The sequence below is a fragment of the Heterodontus francisci genome, chromosome 25 (assembly GCF_036365525.1).
Source record: "Heterodontus francisci isolate sHetFra1 chromosome 25, sHetFra1.hap1, whole genome shotgun sequence".
Lineage (NCBI taxonomy): Eukaryota > Metazoa > Chordata > Chondrichthyes > Heterodontiformes > Heterodontidae > Heterodontus > Heterodontus francisci.
Window position 1 is genome coordinate 73,038,773 of NC_090395.1, and position 19,597 is coordinate 73,058,369.

Genomic DNA, 19,597 nt, shown 5'->3' on the forward strand with positions numbered 1-19,597 from the left:
GTTTGGCTTCTTGGAGTTTCCTTTCTGGAAATTGAGGAAGGTGGGATGTGAATGGTGGTAATTCTGACCCCTAGCACTAGGACTCCAGGACAACGGAAGCAGTCTAGATCGAGGGACGTGAGTTGCACCTTGTTCTATGTGTGCATCACGATTTTGTTTTTTCTCCAAATCTCAGATGGACTGTGATTAGTGTGATTTGGGAAGACATTTTCTGGCTTTGGGTAGTTATTGGGGAATGTCGGAATCTTAAGAAAAGCACCAACCATGTTTTCCTTGGGCCTGTTCTTTCTACCTCTGTCTGTGATGTTATCTGCACATCAGTTGTTCAGATTTCATGCAAAAATCAGTGTCCTTATATCTGGACATATTTATATTTGTGAAAATATCTTGCTGTCAGCTCCGTTACTCATTAGCTTTTGAATTGTGGATGACGTGGCAGTTTGTCGTCTGAAGAGTCCAGTATTGAAAAGAGATGTGACAATGTTCGTGTGTTTTCACATCTGATGAAGTAGAAATTTCAGCATCTTTTCCATCCTTGAGTGATTTTTACTGAATCACAGTATTGTTACAGCACAGAAGGAGGCCATTCAGCCCATCTTGTCTGCCTGCGCTGGCTATCTGAAGGAGAGATTCACCTAGTGTCACTCCCCTGCTGCCTACTTGTAGCCCTGAACAATCCAATTCCCTGTTGATGCCTCGATTGAATCTGCCTTCACCACACACAGGCAGAGAGTTCCAGGTCCTAACCACTCGTGGGGTGAAAAGGTTTTTCTTCATGTCCCCATTGTTTCTTTTGCCAATTGCCTTAAATCTCAATCCTCTGACCAATGGGAACAGTTTTTCCCTATTCACGCTGTCCAGACCCCACATAATTTTGATTATTTCTATCAAATCCCCTCTCAACCTTCTCTTCTCCAAAGAATACAGATCCAACTTCTCCAATCTATCTAAATAACTGAACTTCCTCATCCCTAAAACCATTTTATAAATCTTTTCTGTACTCTTTCCAAAGCATTCATATTTTTCCTAAAGTGCAGTGCCCAAAACTGGATGCAATACTCCAGCTGAGGCCGAGCCAGTTTTTTATACAAATTTAACATAACTTCCCTGCTTTTGTACTTTATGTCCCCATTAATAAAGCCTAGGATACTGTATGTTTTATTAATCGTGCTAGCAACCTGTCCTTCCACCTTCAATGTTTTATGCAGATAAACACCTCGATCCCTCTGCTCCTGCATCCCCTTTAGAATTGTACCCTTTATTTTATATTGTCTCTCCATGTTCTTCCTACCAAAATCAATGATTTCTCACTTCTCTGCATTGAACTTCATCTGCCACCTGTCTGCCCATTCCACCAACTTGTCTATGTCCTTTTGAAGTTTAACACTATCCTCCTCACAGTTTCACAATGCTTCCAAGTTTCGTATCATCTGCAGATTTTGAGATTGTGCCCTGGACATCGAGGTCTATGTCATTAATATGTATCAGGAAGAGCAAGGGTCCTAACGCTGATAGGCATTCTGGTTTTTTTTCTTAAGTGGGGTGGAAAGTGAGGACAAAGGGAAACCTGTCGCGGTTCTGGAAGGGAGGGGAAGGGGCGAGGGTAGAGGAGTGGAGAACTCCACTGCAAACCTTTCTCTAGTCCGAAAAACATCCATTAACCACTACTGTTTCCTGTCACTCAGCCAATTTCATATCCATGTTGCTACCGTTCCGTTTATTCCATCAGCTATAACTTTGCTCACAGGTCTGTTGTGTGGCACTTTATCAAATGCCTTTTGGAAGTCCATGTACACCACATCAACAGCATTACCCTCATCAACCCCCTCTGTTATCTCATTAAAAAACACTAGCAAGTTGGTTCAACATGATTTACCTTTAACAAATACACAAGAACACAAGAAATAGGAGCAGGAGTAGACCATATGCCCCATCGAGCCTGCTCCGCCATTCAGTACAATCATGGCTGATCTTGGGCTTCAATTCCACCTTTCTGCCCACTCCCCGTATCCCTTGATTTCCTGCAGGACCAAAAATCTACCTATCCCAGCCTTAAATGTATTCAATGATGGAGCATCCACAACCCTCTGGGGTAGAGAATTCCAAAGATTCACAATCCTTTGAGTGAAGTAATTTCTTCTCATCTCAGTCCTGAACGATTGACCCTTTATCCTGAGACTATGTCCCTGTGTTCTAGATTCCCCGACCAATGGGGACAATCTCTCAGCTTCTACCCTATCAAGCCCTTTCAGAATCTTGTATGTCTCAATTAGATCGCCTCTCATTCTTCTAAACTCCAGAGAATATAGGCCAAATTTACTCAGCCTCTTATCATAGGACAACCCCCTCATCCCAGGAACCAATTTAGTAAATCTTCACTGCACTGCCTCCAGTGCAAGTATATCCTTTCTTAAATGTGAAGACCAAAACTGCACACAGTATTCCAGGTGCGGTCTCACCAAAGCCCTGTACAATTTTATTAAGACTTCTTTATTCCTGTACTCCAATCCCCTTGCAATAAAGGCCAACATGCCATTTGCCTTCCTAATAGCCTGCTGCACCTGCATGTTAACTTTGTGCGTTCTTTGTACGAGTACCCCCAAGTCTCTCTGAATATCAACACTTACCAGTTTCATACCTTTTGAAAATATTCTGCTTTTCTATTTTTAAGACCAAAGTGAACAACTTCACACTTCCCTACATTATACTCCATTTGCCATCTTGTTGCCCACTCACTTAACCTGTCTATATCTCTTTGCAGCCTCTCTACATCCTCCCTGCAGCTTACCTTTCCATCGAGCTTTGTATCATCAGCAAACTTAGATACCTTACTGTCTGTCTCTTCATCCAAGTCATTAATATAGAGTGTAAATAGCTGAGGCCCCAGCACTGATCCTTGCGGCATCCCACTATTCACTGCATGCCAACTTGAAAATGCCTCATTTATGCCCACTTTCTGCTTGTCTGTTAACCTATCCTCTATCCATGCTAATATATTACCCCAACTCCAGGAGCCCTTATCTTGCCTATTAAATTTTTATGTGGCACCTTATCAAATGCCTTTTGAAAATCCAGGTATACTACATTTACTGGTTCCCCTTTATCTACCCTACTAGTTACATCCTCAAAAAACTCTAATAAATTTGTCAAACAGGATCTCCTTTTAGTAAAACCATGCTGACTTGTTCTAATCATACTATGCTTTTCCAAGTGCAATGTTAAGACTTCTTTAATAGTTTCCAGCATCTCCCCAACGACTGATAGGCTAACTGGCCTGTAGTTCCCTGTTTTCTCTCTACCTCCTTTCTTGAAAAGCAGCATAACATTTGCTAACTTCCAATCTGACGGGATCATTCCTGAATCCGAGGAAGTCTGGAAAATCATAGCCAGCGCATTCACTATCTCTGCAGCTATTTCTTTTAGAACCATTGGATGTAGGCCATCTGGTCCTGGGACTTGTCAGATTGTAGTCCCTCAAGTTTCTCCAATACTGGCAAATCAGATTAAGGGATAGGTCAATTGAGATGCAGTGGCAGACATTTAAGGGGATATTTCAGAATACACAGAATAGATAGATTTCAACAAGAAAGAAAAATTCCAAGGGTGGGACCTGCCATCCGTGGTTAACTAAAACAGTTAAAGATACTATCAAACATAAAGAAAAAGCCTATAATTGCACAAAGATGGGAGGCAGGTCAGAAGATTGGACAGAATATGAAAAAAGAGCAAAGATTGATAAGGAAGGTAAAATTAGAGTACGAGAGAAAGCTAGATGGAAATATAAAGACAGATGAAAAGAGTTTCTATAAACAATTAAACAGGAAAAGATTTAACACAGTGAGCATTGGTCCTATAGAAAGTGAGTCTGGGGAATTAATAATGGATAATAAGACGATGGCACATGAACAGATATTTTGCATCACTCTTCACTATTGAGGATACAAGTAACATCTCAGTATTAGCTGTAAGTCGGTAAATGGAAGGGAGGGAGGAACTCAAGAAAATTACAATCACCAGGGAAGTGGTACTGAACAAATTGTTGGAGCTGCGGGCAGACAGGTCCCCGTGTCCTGATGGACTTCATCCTAGGGTGTTAAAAGAAGTGGCTAGTGAGATAGTTGATGCGTTAGTTTTAATTTTTCAAAATTCCCTAGATTCGGGGGAAGGTTCCATTAGATTGGAAAATAGTGAATGTAACTCCTTTATTCAAAAAGGAAGGGAGACGGAAAGCAGGAAACTACAGGCCAGTTAGCTTAACATCTGTCATAGGGAAAATGTTAGAAGCTATTATTAAAGACGTTATAGCAGGGCATTTAGAAAAATTCAAGGTCATCGGACAGAGTCAACATGGTTTTGTGAAAGGGAAATCATGTTTAACCAATTTACTGGAGTTCTTTGAGGGAGTTACATGTGCTGTGGATAAAGGGGAACCAGTGGATGTATTGTACTTAGATTTCTGGAAGGCATTTGATGAGGTACCACATCAAAGTTTATTGCAGAAAATAAAAGCTCATGGTGTAGGGGGTAACATATTGGCATGGATAGAAGATTGGCTAGCTAGCAGGAAACAGTAGGCATATATGGGTCATTTTCTGGTTGGCAAGATGTAATGAGTGGTGTGCCACAGGGATCAGTGCTGGGGCCTCAACGTTTTACAATTTATATAAATGACTTGGATGAAGGGACTGAAGGTATGGTTGCTAAATTTGCTGATGACACAAAGATAGGTAGGGAAGTGACTTGTGAAGAGGACATAACGGGGCTACAAAGGGATATAGATAGGTTAAGTGAGTGGGCAAAGATCTGGCATGTGGAGTATAATGTGGGAAAGTGTGAAATTGTCCATTTTGGCAGGAAGCATAACAAAGAAGCATATTATCTAAATGGTGAGAGATTGCAGAGCTCTGAGATGCAGAGGGATCTGGGTGTCCTAGTGCATGAATTGCAAAAGGTTAGAATGCAGATACAGTATGTAATTAGGAAAGCTAATAGAATGTTATCATTTATCGCGAGGGGAATTGAATCCAAAAGTAGGAAGGTTATGCTTCAGTTTTACAGGGCATTGGTGAGACCACATCTGGAGTACTGTGTACAGTACTGGTCACTTTATTTAAGGAAGGATGTAAATATGTTGGAAGCTGTACAGAGAAGGTTTACTAGACTAATACCTGGAATGGGTGGGCTGTCTTACGAGGAAAGATTAGATAGGCTAGGCTTGTATCTGCTAGAATTTAGAAGAGTAAGAGGTGACTTGATTGAAACATATAAGATCCTGAGGGGTCTTGACAGTGTGGATGTGGAAAGGATGTTTCACCTTGTGGGAGAATCTAGAAGTAGGGGTCATTGCTTAAAAATAAGGGGTCGCCCGTTTAAGACAGAGATGAGAAATTTTTTCTCTGAGGGTCGTGAGTCTTTGGAATTCTCTTCCTCAAAAGGCAGTGGAAGCAAAGTCTCTGAATATAGTTAAGGCAGAGGTAGATAGATTCTTGATAAGCAAGGGGGTGGAAGGTTATCGGGTGTTGGTGGAAATGTAAACTTATTGAATGGCAGAGCAGACTCGAAGTGCCGAATGGCCTATTCCAGTTCCTAATTTGTATGTTCATATGCACTTTTTTTCAACTAATATCAATATCCTTTTAGCCCCTAGGTTACTGCCTATTTCTGGTATGGAGCTTGTGTCTTGTACTGTGAAGGCAGACACAAAATATTTGTTCAACACCTCTGCCATTTCTTCATTCCCCATGATGATTTCTCTAGTCTCTGCCTCTAAGGGTCTAACGTCTACTTTAGCTACTCTCTCTTTTTATGTACTTGTAAAAGCTCTTACTATCTGTGTTTATATTGTGGAATGTAACTTATTGAACCCTTTGAATTGTTTCTTTAAATGTTTGCCACTGTTCATTTACCGCCATACCTTCCAGTCTATTTACCCAATTAACCTTAGCCAGTTCTCCCCTCATACCTTTGTAATTGGCTTTGTTTAAGTTTAAGTTTCTTGTTTGTGATTAAAATGTGTCACTTTCAAACTTACGTGAAATACAATGGTATTATGATCACTATTTCCCAGTGGATCTTTTACTATGACATTGCTTATTAGCCCTGCTTCATTACACAATACGAGATCTAAGATAGCTTTATCCCTAGTTGGTTCTACAACGTATTGCTCCAAGAAACTGTCTCAAAAGCTTTCTACAAATTCATCATGTAGACCACTGTTGCCATTTGATTGTCCCAATCTATGTGCAGATTAAATTCCCCCACAATTAATACATTATCTTTTTTGCATGTTCCAATAATTTCCTGTTTAATGTTCTGTCCAAAAATATAACAAATGTTAGGGGGCCTGTAAATGACTCCCACCAGTGTTTTCTAACTCCTGCTATTCCTAATTTCCACCCAAACTGATTCTCCTTCATGGTCTTCTGAGACCAGATCCCTTCTTAGTAAAGGATGGCATAAGGACATTACTATCAGGGCTACCCCTCCTTCTTTACCATTCTGTCTGTCTGTCTGAAATATTGTGTACCCTGGAATATTTATTTCCCAATGTTGATCTCCTTCTGGCAGATTTTTAAAAGCGTTGGTGTTAATTTTTCAAAATTCGCTTGATTCTGGAAAGGTTCCGTCAGACTGGAAAGTAGCAAATATTATCCCTCTATTCAAGGGGGGGGGGTTACTATGCAGGAGCAACACGTGTGGTGTTTGCCACTAACAGGATGCTGCCGTCAAGCCAAAAAGACGTCCAGCCTATCACACGCATGAGTAATGTGATATATGAATTTCAGTGCCAATATGATGCTAGGTATACAGGCCGTACGTCCGAAAGACTGGCGGATTGTATCAAACAACATGTCCCTTCCGCTGTTCGCAACGGGCAAAGTATGGGCCGTATCCAACCAGCCTGTGCTTGCAAAACTCAAAACACAGTGTCCAACGTTAGATGTGATTTCGCAATTGAACAACATCTGTTAAATAACCCACAGTGTTCTAAGAAATACACTGGCAACCAGACAGAAAGAATATGTACAAACATTGCACCTGTTTCAGCTGAACAAAATAAGTGAAAGCCACTCGCTGGCTCATTCCTCAGGGCAATGCCTTGACCAATCAGAGTCAAGCTGCCTGGTTTAAATTTCAAACAAAGTTTGGCAGTTAACGGTCTGTCACCGTAAACTGGTGCATTCGCCATGGCAACGCCTCTACCAGTCAGAGGTCACTTGCCAACCAGCCAGCACTCTTCTCGTGCATTATAAGTTGTTTTCCCTTACATTGGTTACTCTTGCAGATTGTCCTTATGAGTGCAAGACAAAAAGCTTCGACAACATGTCTCTATTTTCAGCAATACGCTATGATTTTTGTATCTCTCTGTAATTTCCTTGCAAATTTGTTCCTCTACATCCTTCCAGCTAGTTGGTGGCCGAGAGACTACACTGAGCAATGTAATTGCACCTTTTTTGTTCCTTAGCTCCAGCCGTATAGATTCTATCCTTGACCCCTCTGGGACATCCTGTCTCTCCAGCTCTGCAATACCCTTCTTAATCAATACTGCCACCCCTTCCACTTTCCTTCCTTTCCTATCTTTCCTGGACACCTTTATATCCAGGAATATTTTATACCCAGTCCTGCCCTTCTTTGAGCCGGGTCTCTGTTATAGCCGAAACGTCATACTTCCAGGTGACTACCTATGCCTGTAACTCACCAATCTTATTTACCACACTCCACGCATTCATGTACATGCACAGTAACTCTAATTTAGACTTTATTATTTTTTCCCTTACTCTGAATCTACCTACTATTTCCTACTCTAGTGCTAGCTGTCTCTCCCAGTATTCTGTGCACATTGGTATTCCTCTCTGATACTTGCTCCTGGTTCCCACACCTCTTGCAAGTTAGTTGAAACGTAAATGGGGCATTTTCAAGTTTGGCAGGCAGTGAATAGTGGGATGCTGCAAGGATCAGTGCTGGGGCCTTTACACTGTATATTAATGACTTGGATGAAGAGACAGAGAGTAATGTATCTGAATTTGTTTATGATACAAAGCTTGATGCCAAGGTAAGCTGCAGGGAGGCTGCAAAGAGATATAGACAGGCTAAGTGAGTGGGCAACAAGATGGCAAATGGAGTATAATGTAGGGAAGTGTGAAGTTGTTCACTCTGGTCGTTAAAAATAGAAAGGCAGAATATTTTTTAAAAGGTGTGAAACTGGTAAGTGTTGATGTTCAGAGAGACTTGGGGGTACTCGTACAAGAACGCACAAAGTTAACATGCAGGTACAGCAGGCTATTAGGAAGGCAAATGGCATGTTGGCCTTTATTGCAAGGGGATTGGTGTACAGGAATAAAGACGTCTTACTAAAATTGTACAGGGCTTTGGTGAGACCGCACCTGGAATACTGTGTGCAGTTTTGGTCTCCACATTTAAGAAAGGATATACTTGCACTGGAGGCAGTGCAGTGAAGATTTACTAAATTGGTCCCTGGGGGTTGTCCTTTTATGAGAAGCTGAGTGAAATGGGCCTATATTCTCAGGATTTTAAAGGAATGAGACATACAGAATTCTGAAAGGGCTTGCTAAGGTAGAAGCTGAGAGATTGTTTCCACTGGTCAGGGAATCTAGAACGCAGGGACACAGTCTCAGGATAAGGGGGCCAATCATTCAGGACTGAGATGAGGAGAAATTACATTCAAGGGGTTGTGAATCTATGGAATTCTCTACCCCTGAGGGTTGTGGATGCTCCATCGTTGAATATATTAAGACTGGGATAGATAGATTTTTGGTCTTGCAGGGAATTTGAGGGATTGGGGAGCAGGCAGGAAAGTGGAATTGAAGCCCAAGATCAGCCATGATCATATTGAATGGCTGAGCAGGCTCGATGGGCCATATGGTCTACTCCTACTCCTGCTCCTAGTTCTTGTGTTCTTGTTTGAAAAGCTCCCTGGTAGCACTAGCTAATCGCCATGTAACAAAATCGGTCCTGGCTCTGTTTAGGTGCAACCTGTCTGGCCTGTACAGGTCCCATCTTCCCCAGAGTTGGTTTCACTGTCCCAGGAATCTAAAGCCCTCCCTCCTGCTGCATCTTTCCAGCCACGCATTCATCTGCTTTATCCTGCTATTCCTGTGCTCACTTATGCGTGGTACTGGGAGTAATCGGGACATTACTACTTTTCAGATCCTGCTTGCTAATTTCTTACTTAGCTTCCTAAATTCTGACTAGGACCACAGTCCAGAACAAGGGATAATCACCTTAAAATTAAAGCCAGGCCATTCAGAGTGATGTTAGGACGCACTTTTTCACACAAAATGTAGTGGAAATCTGGAACTCTCCTCCCCGCTCCGAGATTACCCTTTGAGCATTCATGTACCCATCAGAAAATTCAGCACTAAACCCTTCGGCGCAAGCACTGAGACAGCTCTAGGAGAAAGCTTTTGTGGAGAAGTATTTAGAACTTTGCCTCGCCTGACTGTTCGGTGACCGTAAATGATTGTAGATATCTCCTTAATGTTTAAAAACAAAATAAGATCCAGCTTTTCCTTTTTTTTTCTCCAGCTTATTCTCGATTTTCAAAATGGAAATGGGGTCAATTTGAATTTTGGAACTTAAACACAATTTCAGACGGGCTGATGTATTTTTTAAACGTAAAAGATGTTGCTGTAAGTAATTTGGTTATCCAGGGTTGGTGGGCGGGTACATGCCGGTTAATCCTCTCACCGCCCACTTTCTCGACCACAGCTGTCGATCAGTTCAAACATCCCATTCAGCCTTCAGCAAAGTTGGCACTCGTCAGTGTTGCACTGACTCAGCCATGACCTCAGTGACATCAGTCCCAAGATCGAAGGAGAGAACTAGGTTTGAACACTTGCTGTGCTTGTGCACTAAACCATGAGCATCTCCACGCTTCCGTCTGTGAATTTCAGCTCAAGCTTTTGTTCGCATTGAGTGACCCAGAGGGCACAAGATATTTTTAGGACGGTGAATATTTCTGTCATGGCCTCATCCATTTTACTTGCTCAGGGCACTGGAGAATATGCAAAAACATTTCAAGGATGATCCCATTTAGAGAGGTTATAGTTATCAAGAAAGACTGAATAGGCCGGGACTCTTTTTTTTCTCTAGGAAATGGAATGCTGAGGGATGACCTGATCGAGCACTTGACTATTCCAGTCCACTCATGGCCAGCCTGCCACATTCTACTCTCTGTAAATTTGAGGTCATCCAAAACTCTGCTGCCCCTATCTGAACTTGCACCAAATCCCATTCACCCATCATCCCTTTCCTCTCTGATCTACATTGGCTCCTGCTTAAACAAGGGCTCGATTTTAAAATTCTCATCCTTGTTTTCAAATCTCTCCAGCCTCACCCCTCCCTATCTCTGTGATCTCCTGTAGTGCTGCAACTCTCTGAGATATCTGCGCTCTTCTAATTCCGGCCTCTGGGGGCATCTCCGATTTTAATTGCTCCACAATTGGCGGCCGTACCTTCAGCTGCCAAGGCCCTAAGCGCTGGAATCCCCTCCCTAAACCTCTCTGCCTCTCTCTACCTTTAAGAAGCTTCTTTAAAACCTACCTCTACAACCAAGCTTTGGGTCACCTGCCCTAATATTTCCGTATGTGGCTGTGTATTGTATATTTTATGATGTTGTGAAACACCTTGGGACATTTTGTTACATTAATGACTCTGTATAAACACAAGTTGTTGTTGTCTTTAAAATAATGAAGGGGTTCGATAGGGTAGACGTAAAGATGTTGTTTCAACTTGTGGGCGAGACCAAAACTAAGGACCAAACATTTAATAAAAATAGAAAGTTCTGGAAATACTCAGCAGGTCTGGCAGCATCTGTGGAGAGAGAAGCAGAGTTAACGTTTCAGGTTTGACCTTTCATCAGAACTGGCAAAGGTTAGAAATGTACTAGGTTTTAAGGAAGTGAAGCGGGGGCGGGGGAGGAAGGAGAACAAAAAGGAAGGTTTTGATTGGGCAGAGGGCTGGAGAGATTAACTGACAAGAAGGTGCAAAGGTGAAGGGAGAGTGCTCATGGTGTGGTGAAAGACAAAGCATTAGTCCAGAGAGAGTGTTAATGACAGAATAATGAACAGCCCTGTCCAAAAGTACAAACACGAAAAACCAAGTTTAAGGCAGGCACATGGTTTAAAAAAAAAAGATAAAGCAGAATAGAATAAAAATAACAAAAAAGGGCCTGTCATGCTCCGAAATTATTGAACTCCATTTTCAGTCCAGAAGGTTGTAGAGTGCCTAACTGGTAAATGAGATGCTGTTCCTCGAGCTTGCGTTGATTTTCACTGGAACACTGCAGCAGGCCAAAGACAGAAATGTGGGCATGAGGGGTGAGGCGGGTTGGGTGGTGGGTGTTGAAATGGCAAGCAACCGGAAGCTCGGGGTCATGCTTGCGGATTGAGCGGAGGAACACTTGGAAACTTGGTTTTTCATGTTTGTGCTTTTGGACAGAGCTGTTCATTATTCTGTCATTAACACTCTCTCTACACTAATCTGTTGTTACGATCAAGGCGGGTGGAGTGCACGGTTACTTCAGTTCCACAGGTCACCGCATATCAATAAATGTTCCCACTTACCAAAACAGCCAATTAGATACTGTATTTGTCCCTAAATAAAGCGCACCAACCAGGTTTCTTTAACAGCAAAATTAACTGTTTATTATAAAACCAAGTCTTAACCAATAATGGCAAAAATCTATATACGAATTGAGATATTAAAGCTCCTTATTTTCCCTAGCTCTCACGCACACGCACATACATCCAAAAGCCAGTTAACCGGGAAAGTAAAAAAAGGATTTTGGTTTACAGATGTTTCATAGGAATGAAAGGAATTAAAAAAGAAAAAAAAGTCTGTCATGATCTGGAAGGAAGTTCTTCGGTTTGGTAAGGTGTCCCAAAGTTGAATAGTTGGATGCCCACGAAGTCTTTCCAGGCGAGGTTGATGAACAGTTGTGATAGGTAGGCATTCAAAGAACTTCAGCAGTAGAAGGCTTCGCATAAAATCTTCCATCAGATGTGGAGCAACAAGGATCTTCGGTCTTACGGCAGCAGTATAGCGGTAAAAGGTTTCTTCCAGTATTGTGGATTTCTTAAACCCAGGAGGAAACAGTACAGGCAGGGATTCCTCAGAGACAGGAGGCAATAGGAATCTGCCACATTTGAAATACAGGGTTTCTTCTTAGGAGATGCAGGATTCCTTTACAGAGAGGTGATACTTTTTCTAGAACAAAAACAAAAAGTGCTGGAAGTACTCAGCAGGTCTGGCAGCATCTGTGGAGAGAGAAGCAGAGTTAACGTTTCTGATGAAAGGTCACAGACCTGAAACATCAACTTTGCTTCTCTCTCCACAGATGATGCCTGACCTGCTGAGTATTTCTAGCACTTTTTGTTTTTATTTCAGGTTTCCAGCATCTGCAGTATTTTGCTTTTATAATACTTTTTTTTGGGTTTTCTTCTGATCTCCAGGCAGGCAGTGTCAAATTTCAAAGGCCTGATTTTTGTCCAAACTTGTTGGCTTTTTAAAGTTTCAAACTGAAACCAAAACCATCCTGAAACAGGTCACATTCCCAGTCATAAATTCTCTTTTGTTATAGCAAAGGGTAGCTCTGAGGTCAACCCTCTTCTGGTTTCCTTGAAATTACCTGCATTCGAGTCCTTGTTTACCAGTTCAGCTTTTGTTGAACTTCCTTTCAAAACATCCATGAAGTTCAACTATTTGCAGGTGTCTCAACGTCCACTGAAATCCTTTTGTCAGTTTTTAAAAACACAGAGCCCTAAGTTTTTAATTTTAAGAAAAATCCTCGTAACAGTGTGCTGCATGATTTTGTGATTCCCGATTGTACTGGGGATCTTTCAGCTGCTTTGGAATTTGTGACGCTGCACGCTTCTGAACTGTCTTGTTTACTGGATTTCACTCTCAGGTGCTGCACTGCATCCCAACAGCCCACATCCTCGCCTGTGCTCCATCTAACAGTGCCACTGACCTGCTGTGCCAGAGAATCAGGAATCATGTGGACAAAAAGGACATTTACCGTCTCAATGCCGTAAGTCGGATCTGGGACACCATCCCCCAAGATGTACAGGTCAGTCTTCCCTTCTGGTTAATGCTGCTTCTCACTCGCGGAGAGAATCCAAACGAGGGGCCATTAATATCAGATATTTACTAATAAATCCATTAGGGAATTCAGGAGAAACTTCTTTACCCAGAGAGTCATGGGAATATGGAACTTTGTTTTTAAGTTTGTTTGTGGGATGTGGGCGTTGCTGGCCAGGCCAGCATTTATTGCCCATCCCTAATTGCCCTTGAACTGAGTGGCTTGCTGGGCCATTTCAGAGGGCATGTAAGAGTTAAGCACATTGCTGTGGATCTGGAGTCACATGTAGGCCAGACCAGGTAAGGACAGCAGATTTCCTTCCCTAAAGGACATTAGCGAACCAGATCGGTTTTTACAACAATCAACAATGGTTTCATGGCCACTATTAGAATAGCTTTTTAATTTCATATTTATCAATTGGGCGGCACAGTGGTGCAGTGGTTAGCACCGCAGCCTCACAGCTCCAGGGACCCGGGTTCAATTCTTGGTACTGCCTGTGCGGAGTTTGCAAGTTCTCCCTGTGACCGCGTGGGTTTTCGCCGGGTGCTCCGGTTTCCTCCCACTGCCAAAGACTTGCAGGTGATAGGTAAATTGGCCATTGTAAATTGCCCCTAGTGTAGGTAGGTGGTAGGGAATATGGGATTAATGTAGGATTAATATAAATGGGTGGTTGTTGGTCGGCACAGACTCGGTGGGCCGAAGGGCCTGTTTCAGTGCTGTATCAATAAATAAATAAATAAAATAAAATTGAATTCAAATTTCACCATCTGTTGTGGCTGCCACAGAGAGTGGTTGAGGTGAATAATATAGATGTATGTAATTCGAAGCTGGGTAAGTACATGAGGGAGAAAGGAATAGAGGATATGGTGATGTACTTAGATGAAGTGGGGTGGAGGAGGCTCGTGTGGAGCAAAAACACCAGCATAGAGCAGATGGGCCAAATGGCCTTTTGTAAATCCTATCATATACGTAGGGTAGTCCTGGCTCTATCTCAACCTAGTCCGAAGTGTTAGATTAATTCTGAAGACAGACACGCGAACAAGACAGTTTTGTTCCTGGTTTTAGCATTAAATTAGCATTATCCAGATGAGGACACTGGAACGCTGGTGTGGGAATGAGAAAATGTCACACTGGGACTGTAGGGAAGTCTACAGAGGTGATTGAAGCACATTGTCAATACAGAAGAGGGAGCTTTACTCTGTATCTAACCCAGTGCTGTACCTGCCCTGGGAGTGTTTGATGGGGACAGTGTAGAGGGAGCTTTACTCTGTATCTAACCCCGTGCTGTACCTGCTCTGGGAGTGTTTGATGGGGACAGTGTAGAGGGAGCTTTACTCTGTATCTAACCCAGTGCTGTACCTGCTCTGGGAGTGTTTGATGGGGACAGTGTAGAGGGAGCTTTACTCTGTATCTAACCCAGTGCTGTACCTGCTCTGGGAGTGTTTGATGGGGACAGTGTAGAGGGAGCTTTACTCTGTATCTAACCCAGTGCTGTACCTGCTCTGGGAGTGTTTGATGGGGACAGTGTAGAGGGAGCTTTACTCTGTATCTAACCAAGTGCTGTACCTGCTCTGGGAGTGTTTGATGGGGACAGTGTAGAGGGAGCTTTAATCTGTATCTAATCTGCACCATTCGTAGTTTGGCACTGATTTGTTATTCTCTCCCCTCCTCTTGTGCCTCCCATTTCTTGCCATCATCTTCCAGTCAAGAGAGGGTCTTGTGACCGCAAATCATCATGTGTTGTATTATCAGCCCCTCTCTCTTCCCCATTATAAAGAAATAAGAAAGACTTGCATTTCTGTAGCACCTTTCACAACCTCGAGACACCCCAAAGTGCTTTAAAGCCAGTGAAGTATTTTTGAAGTGTGGCCACTGTTGTAACAAAGGGAAATGTCACCCAGCTCAGAAGGGAGGGAGCTACCAACTGAGCTGCAGCTGGGACATGGCACTCCCAACTAATATTGGACTCTTCTCTCTATTAGGAGTGCTCGAACCGGAATGAGTCCGAGGGGATTTACGAGTTCCCATCGAAAGAGACACTGAAGCGATATCGTGTCATTGCTACCACACTGGTAACAGCTGGAAGGTAGGTAGTGAAAACAGTGTAACCTGCGCTGACCTTTTATAGAACCTTCCAGCACAGAAAGAAAGCCATTCGGCCCATTGAGCCTGTGCCGTCACTTTTGAAAGAGCTTTCCAATTATCCCCCTCCCCTATTCTTTCCCCATACCCCTGCAAATTTAACCCTTTCATGTCTTCCTCCAATTCCCTTTTGAAGATTATTATTGTATCTGTTTCCACTGCCCTTTCAGGGAGTGCATTTCAGATCATAACTTGAGTTCCAAAAAAAAAATCCTTATCTACCTCTGTGGATGTTTTGCCAATTACTTTAAATCTGTGTCCTCTGGTCACTGACCCTCCTGCCACTGGAAACAGTTTCTCCTTATTTACTCTTTCAAAACCCTCAACATTTTGAACATCTCCATTAAATCTCCCTTTAACCTTCTCTGCTTCAAGAAGAATTTTATTTTTAAAACCTTATGTAATCGTAGTTTCTCAAACTGAACCCCCTCCTGCAGCGAGTGCCAGGAAACATAGAGCAACAAAGTACCGGCAGTGACTGTCTCACAATCATTGCAGAGAGTTTGTCTGCCGCACTGCCCGGTGTGGACTGAAGTAAGAGCCGACCGTGAGTCCTCTCCCCCTCTCTCTGCCCAAACTCTGCTGGATATTACCGAGTGCTGGAAAACTGGGAGTGTTTGCAGCTTGAGTTGGTGTTTCTCTCCACACAACGGACCCAGTCTAATCCCACTCTCCAGGTGTTGTTATTTCATCAAAAACAACCATTTGTATTTATGCAGCGGCTTTAACGTAAAACATTCCGACATGCTTCGCAGGAGCGTTATCGAAAAGCAATTTGACACCAAGACACACGGGGAGATAGGTAACCAAAAACATGGTCAAAGTGGTAGGTTTTCAGGAGAGTTTTAAAGGAGGAGAGAGGCAGAGGGGTTTAGGGAGGGAATTCCAGGGTTTTGGGGCCCCAGGCAGCTGAAGGCACAGTCGCCAATGATGGAGCGATTAAAATCAGAGATGTGCAAGGGTCCAGAATTGGAGGAGCGCCGAGATCTCGGAGGGTTTTTTTTTGTTATTCATTCATGGGATGTTGGCGTCACTGGCCATGCCAGCATTTATTGCCCATCCCTAATTGCCCTTGAGAAGGTGGTGGTGAGCTGCCTTCTTGAACCGCTGCAGTCCATGTGGGGTAGGTACATCCACAGTGCTAGCGGTTAGATACTTGCTAGGCCATTTCAAGGGCATGTAAGAGTCAACCACATTGCTGTGGGTCTGGAGTCACATGTAGGCCAGACCAGGTAAGGACAGCAGATTTCCTTCCCTAAAGGACATTAGTGAATCAGATGGGTTTTTACAACAATTGACAATGGTTTCATGGTCATCATTAGACTAGCTTTTTAATTCCCCCAGATTTATTAATTGAATTCAAATTCCACCTTCTGCTGTGGTGGGGTTTGAACCCATGCCCCCAGAGCAATACCCTGGGTCTCTGGGTTACTAGTCCAGTGACAATACCACTACGCCACCACCTCCCCGTTGTAGGCCTGGAGGAGGTTCCAGCGATACGGAGGGGCGAGGCCATGGGAGGGATTTGAAAACGAGGATGCGAATTTTAAAATTGAGGTGTTGCTGGACCTAGGAGCCGACGTAGATGGGAGACGGGGGTTTAGACTGAATTAGGATTTCGACAGCAGAGTTTCACATGAGCTCAAGTTTACGGAAGATGGGAGGTCAGGCAGGAAAGTTGGGATTGTAAAGTCTAGAGGTAACAAAGACGTGGATGAGGGTTTCATCAGATGATCTGAGGCTGGGGAGCAGACGGGCGATGTTACTGGTGATCTGAATATGTGCTCGGAAGCTGAACTCTGGGTCAGATACGACGCTAAGGTTGTGAACAGACAGTTGCTATGGAGAGTGATGGAGTTGGTAACTAGGTAATGGAGCTTTTTATAAAAACAAAAAGTGCTGGAAAATACTCAGTAGGCCTGGCAGCATCTGTGGAAAGTTCACTGACCTGGAATGTTAACTTTGTCATCTCCTCTGGAGTGAGAAGCAAATAATCCCCAGTTCACTCGCTCTCGTTGAGCGATTCTTGTCCAGTGATGCACCGACCGTTGGGGGAGGCTTTGTGTTTGACACGTGGAGCTTTGACAGGAACTGATCTGGTGATGAGCTACAGTTGTAAAGATGCAGCATGTGGAAGTTTGAACACGTGGGAGTGGAACGGGTGAAGGATTGCATTACATTTCACCGCTCTTTATTTTATATTTTAAAACAGGTTGGCCTCTGCAAATTTCCCCTCCGGGCATTTTTCCCATGTGTTCATTGATGAGGCTGGGCATGCTGTTGAGCCCGAGAGTGTCATTGCTATTGCAGGTGAGACTATGTTGCTAATGTGTCAATCTGCTGCTTTTCCCTGTTGCGTTCCAAATTATTTGGGATTTTGGTAGCGTAGATAGGGAGAAAACTGGTTCCACTGACTGGAGGGTCAGTAACCAGGGGACACGGATTTAAAATAATCGGCAAAAAAGGCTGGGGGATGATGAAAATTGTTTTTACGCAAAGTTGTGATCTGGAATGTGCAACCTGAATGGATGGTGGAAGCAGATTCATTCGTAACTTTGAGATATTTATCTAACTCCCTTTTGAAACAGAAATTTGCAGGGCTACAAGGAGTGAGCAGGTGATTAACTGCTCTTTCCAAGAGCTAGCACAGGCATGATGGACCGAATGGTGACCTCCTCCTATGTTGTAAGATTGTATTAAATTGCACCAGTTTTGTTTTGCCAATTTGTTTTAAGCAGCCGCTGCTATCTAAATGAACTTGGTTCTTGGTGACTCGACCAGTTTGCAACGCCTTGTCTGGTTAAATCTGGGCACCACGATTTAGAGAGGGACATAAAGACTTTAGACTCAATAAAATAGAGATTTACTGGACCCGGTCTAAGGTTGAGGTGTTACAGTTCCGTGGATAGGTTGGCAAAACTGGGATTTTTCAAGTATTTATCCAATTCTCTTCTGAAAGTTCCGATTGAATCTGCTTCCACTGCCCTTTCAGGCAGCGCATTCCAGGTCACAACAATTCACTGTATAAGAAAAAAAAAATTTTCTTCAACTCCCTCTGGTTCTTTTGCCAATTATCTTAAATCTGTGTCCTCTGGTTACCAACCCTCCTGCCACTGTAAACCGAGTAAATCAGGAGAAACTATCAAAACCCCTCATGATTTTGAATCCCTTTATTAACTCACCACTTAACCTTCTCTGCTCCGAGAACAATCACAGCTTCAGTCACAACTCGCTTCTGTATCATGTGGTGTGACCATCTGTACCAGTGACCTTTATCTTACTCAGAACATATAAAATTCATGGCAAGGATGATTTTGAAATGACTGTGCTGAGGGATAGTTACAAAGTAGAACAGAGAACCAGGGCGAGGCGAGGGGAAGTAAGGCGCTAACCCTTCACCTCTGTGACCTGGGTTCAATTTTGGCCCAATGACCAGCATGACTCTCTCCTCCTCCTGCATTGAAGGAGCCAATGAAACGTGAGTTTTGATGGGCTTGTTGTATTTTTGTGTCAGCACAATAGATAATTACCCCTCATTCAATATTAATCGGCATTGAATTGGCAATCTTGCTCAGGATAGCTAACATTGTGAATGTTATTATACCATGCAAAGAATGTGTTAGCCTTTATTGCAAGAGGATTGGCATACAAGAATAAGGAAGTCTTGCTGCAATTGCACAACGCTTTGTTAAGACCATACCTGGAGTACTTGTACAGTTTTGGTCGCCTTACCTAAAGAAGGATATACTTGCCTTAAAGGGGACACGATGAAGGTTCAATTAAAATGATTCTGCTGATAGGGTTGTCCTATGAGAAGAGATTGAATGGAGTGGGCCAATTTTACTAAACTGAGGAGTGATTTAGCAAAAGTGGACTGGAAACAGCTACTTGAATGTAAATCAGTGTCAGAGCAGTGGGAGGCATTCAAAGGGAGATTCAAGGGGTTCAGAGTAAACATGTTCCCACAAAGAAAAAGGGTGAGACGGCCAAATCTAGAGCCCCATGGATGTCAAGAAGCTTACAGGGTAAGATAAGGCAGAAAAGGAAAGCTTATGCCCGACACAGACCACTCAATACTACAGAAAACTGACAGGAGTATAGAAAGTGGAGGGATGAAATCAAAAAAGACATTAGGAAAGCAAAGAGAGGGCATGAAAGAATATTGGCAAGCAAAATCAAGGTGAACCCAAAGATGTTTTATCAATACATTAAGAGTAAGAGGATAACTAAGGAGAGAGTAGGGCCCATAAAAGACCAAAAAGTAACCTATGTGTAGGGGCGGAAGATATTGGTATTGTTCTTAATGAATACTTTGCGTCTGTCTTCACAAAAGAGGTGGAACAATGCAGATAT

At 43.0% G+C, this 19,597-nt stretch overlaps 1 protein-coding gene across 2 annotated transcripts in view; it reads left to right on the forward strand.

Moving 5' to 3' along the window:
• Positions 1-19,597, forward strand: part of LOC137383988 (putative helicase MOV-10) — an 83,348-nt gene that overhangs the window by 36,173 nt on the left and 27,578 nt on the right. For both annotated transcript variants that reach the window (XM_068057500.1, XM_068057502.1), the window contains 3 exons: positions 12,929-13,090; positions 15,085-15,188; positions 17,457-17,554. In XM_068057500.1, coding sequence (XP_067913601.1) covers positions 12,929-13,090; positions 15,085-15,188; positions 17,457-17,554 — 364 coding nt within the window. The remainder of the gene's footprint in view (positions 1-12,928; positions 13,091-15,084; positions 15,189-17,456; positions 17,555-19,597) is intronic.